At 47.1% G+C, this 4,001-nt stretch overlaps 1 protein-coding gene across 1 annotated transcript; it reads left to right on the top strand.

Moving 5' to 3' along the window:
* The first annotated feature begins 300 nt into the window (after positions 1-300).
* LOC138427195 (prostate and testis expressed protein 2-like) lies at positions 301-3,516 on the top strand. Its single transcript, XM_069566563.1, has 4 exons — positions 301-468; positions 702-774; positions 1,767-1,895; positions 2,087-3,516. Exons 2-4 carry the CDS (start codon positions 708-710, stop codon positions 2,230-2,232), a joined length of 342 nt encoding a protein of 113 aa, XP_069422664.1. The 5' UTR covers positions 301-468; positions 702-707; the 3' UTR covers positions 2,233-3,516.
* Positions 3,517-4,001: the final 485 nt, after the last annotated feature.

Here is a 4,001-nt window from a genome sequence, read left to right on the forward strand (position 1 = left end):
TCTGTCTGCAATTCAGGAGCCACAGGAAACATGAGTTTGATCCCCGGGTCCAGAAAATCCCCTAGAGGAGGGCATAGCAACCCAGTCCAGTATTCTTGCCTGGAGAATCCCATGGACACAGGAGTCTGGCGGGCTACAGTCCATAGGGTCACAGAGAGTGGAACACAACTGAAGCGACTTAGCATGTTTCACTGGGGAAGCTAGGAAAAGATAGTGGAAAGCAGAAAATGATCTGGTCACATTCTCAGGTTAATGCTTCACTCTAGAGAATAAATTATATGGTCCATCTACTTTGAGATTGGTTCAGTTCAGTTCAGTCGCTCAGTCGTGTCGGACTCTTTGGGACCCCATGGACTGTAGCATGCCAAATTTCAGGCACCATCCCAGCACAGGAAGCTTCTCTGGGAAGCAGCCAGACGGGGGTGTCTAGAACCACCACAGCTTCCAGGCCCACTGGATAACATCCTTGTAAGTGTCCAAGGGGGTTCGTCCTGTGGGAACATTTCCTGGGTCCACTTGGCTGTGAAACACCCACTGGCAGGTGTGTAAAAAGAAGCTCCTGCCCATGGCCCAGGGTGGCTCTGTCCAGAGTGCGTGGCCTTCTCTCACCTGCACACAAGCACGGTCTATCCTCACCCTCCCTGGGCACTCTGCTTCCCTGCTCCAGCCACTTCTGACCTTTCCACCCCCTGCACCTCCAGACCGAGATGGACAAGCTCCTACTGCTGCTCCTGCTGCTGGGGGTCTTCCCTTTCGTGTTCTTCCAAGGAGTGGGTGAGTCCCTGTGGGATCTGGGCCAGGGCTGAGGATGTGGAGCTGGGCCCAGCAGCACCGCCCGCCTGATGACCTGACCCACTCGGGAGGGGACAAAGTCAAGGACGAGGTTGTGGGATGGTTTGACCGGCAAGGATCTGAGGGCTCTTTCTTCTGTCCCCACCCGGACTGCTCCCAGGGAAAGAGCTCAGGTTCCTTTCCAAGGTCTCAGAGTGGGGTCAGTCCCTCTGTGGGGGCAGGCTGGGGCTGGGGCCCCGTCTCAAGGGGGACCGATTAGTGCTTTGCTGGGCTGGCCCTATGAGGCAGAGTCAATGGTTGCTGCAGACTTTCCATAAAGACACAGCCAAGGGGCAGTGCTGCAGCAGGAACAGGTTGCTGAAAGGTCATCTTGAACCAATGTTTCTGTTACAAGAGGCAATATTTCCATTGTCACTTAGGTGTGTTTGGACATCAGCTTCCTTGTAGGGAGGGAGGTACGGTGGGAAGTTTTGTGAGACTGCAATCCTACCTTGGGGCCAGCACGGTCAGTATGTGCTACTAGAGTGTGGCCTCAGGTGGCTGTATGTAGACGATCTCATTGTGTTCTTCATAATAGCATCATAGCTAAGAGGACAGCTTTCATATTATTTTTAATAGAGTCAAAATCCTTGTGTAGGGACTCCCCTCATGGTCCAGTGGTTAAGACTGTGCTCCCAATGCAGGAGGCCCGTGTTCCACCCCTGGTCAGGAAACTATATCCCACATGCCACAACTAAGACCCAGTGCAGTCAAGTAAATAATTAAAAAAAAAAATCCCTGGGTAAAAAACACCTGTCCTTACAGAATCCACGGTCATAATATGATGCAAATGTTCCCAAGCTTTAAGAGTATATTGGAAGGAAATATTTAGGATCCTGCTTTTGCCTTGACCCCTTGACCCTACCAGTGTTCTAGCCCACCTTAATATCAGCCCATTCGACTCTGTAATCAACCTTTGCTTCTGTTTTCTATAGCTCCAGATACACTATGTATGGTCTGCCAAAATTTTAAGAAAGGTCAGTGTTTGCAGGGCAAAGGCAATTGTACCATGGAACAAGGTCCCGGCTGCAGAACCAGAGATGTCTTCCTTTTCTCAGAGAAAGGTAACGCTACGAAGCCAGGTTCTTCTGGCTCCAGCGGGCGCCTCACTCTTGACCCTGGGGAGGGGCTGCAGTCTGAGGGGCCCTCCCTGGGAGGTGGACATGTCCCTAGTCTGGAGGCCAGACTGGGTATGTCCGGGGGAGGTTCCGGGTATGTTTCTACGGTGCTGAGAGTCACTGTCCTTCTCTTCCAGGTCGGTGGAACTTCAACCACACTGAACTGGACTGTTATGATTTCTGTATGTCTTCAAATTACTATATTGGGGACCTGAAGATTTCAACCTTTTGCTGCAAAGGTCGAGATTTCTGTAATAAATATATCGGAAAAGGAAAACAATGATCAGATCACTAAGTGCTAATTCCCTGTCAGTGGTGGTGTCCCCTCCCCCCTCTCTTCCTGGCATCTCTTGTCCTGGTCCTTCCACACGCCCTCCTGCCGAGCATGCAGTGTCCTCCCCTCTCCTCCAAGCTTCCCTCTTCACTTCCCTCCTGGCCACTGGCTCCTTCCCCGCAACACCAAGTGCTCTCAGCTCAGCTCACCCTTGGTTCACCTCCTGCTTCCTTCACGTCTGTAAATCGCCATCCTACCCTCATCCCTCACAGTCACTCTGTTCCTCTGGCCGCCTGGTTTCTGATCCCACCTGCTCAGCAGTGACTGCCATGTGCCCAGAAAGGGGATGGGTTCCATTTCTACATCAGGAGTTCGTGGGAACAGTGGAAAACTCAGGAAAATGAGTTTGTCCACCTGGCAGATGGACAGAGAGGCCTCAAAGTCCAAGAAGATACCAAGTACCAAGGTCCATAGAAGAGAAAGTAGGATCATCAGATTTAGATGCTACATACTTACTCAGAATCTATTGCCAGCTCTGGTGATAAGGCTTACAGAGGTTCTCTAGGGAGTGAGGTGGGAAAGGGGGTGGACAAGTCATTGACACCAGGGGCTACCCAAAGAAAAAGAGGGTGAAGGTCACTCCAAAAAGATGGCGGATGGTGGTCCTGGAAGTAGGTGGGGAAGCAGGACAGAAGAGCAGGATTCGGTGTTTCCATGACAACGTGCATGTTATTGGCAGAGTGGGTCCAGTGGAGAAGCGGCACAGAAGCCACCTTACAGCAGGCTGAGGAGTGGGTGGACCAGGACAGGAGGATGTAGTGAGGGCAGGCAGCTCTTCCAAGAAGTTTGGGAAGAATTGAGAAGGCAGGATAGCATCTTTTATTGGAAAAGCGACCTTAATGAATTTAATCAAAGAAAAGTTTTTTTCTTCTTAATGTTTATTTCTTGGTGTTTACATTTGTTTAATGTAGAAATCCTCTTGTTATAACTGTAGCAATATATGTTTGTACATCTTCTCTTTTTCTGTATATATATATGTGTGTATATATATATAAAACATGTCCTGCTCTTTTTGTCTATCTCCTTTTTTTTTTCCCCTTTTTCTTTTCTTCTCTTGTTCTTAACATGTTTTTCTCTCTTTTCTTTTGCCATGGGGAAATGGAGATCATTATTTGTGTTTTTACTGCTTATTTTGATTATTTCCATTCACAATTTAAAACAAATTAAATTGGACATACTATATTTCTCTTGAAAAAACAAATAAGAATAAACTAAACCACTTTATGACTTTCATTCATTTTTAAAATATTTGTTTTATTTTCATTATTTATTTAGCTGCACTGGGTCTTAGTTGCAATGGATGGATCTTCAGCTGTGGCATGTGGGAATCTTAGTTCCCTGGTAGGGATCGAACCTGGGCAGCTTGCATTTGGAGCACAGAGTCTTAGCCACTGGACCACCAGGGAAGTCCCACGACTTTTATTTAGTTAAAACATTTCAAAGTCATAAGAAAAATCCTCTAAAAACCTATTTTTCTTTCAGAATATCAAGTTTAAATATTTTTTTTAAAAAATATTTTAGCTGAAACAGAAGGTGGAAAGGAAGACAAATTTGATGAGCCACGGAGGAGCATGGCTTAAGCTAAAACTTTGTTATTAAATGCAAAAGTGTGAGCAACAGCTCCATCAAGACCAATGGCAATAAAACCTAACTCAAATATTCCAGCCCATATTAAGCTAAGTGTACTTATATTTGGTTCCACCAAAAAGAACTATGGA

This window comes from Ovis canadensis, chromosome 21, assembly GCF_042477335.2.
Source record: "Ovis canadensis isolate MfBH-ARS-UI-01 breed Bighorn chromosome 21, ARS-UI_OviCan_v2, whole genome shotgun sequence".
Classification (NCBI taxonomy): domain Eukaryota; kingdom Metazoa; phylum Chordata; class Mammalia; order Artiodactyla; family Bovidae; genus Ovis; species Ovis canadensis.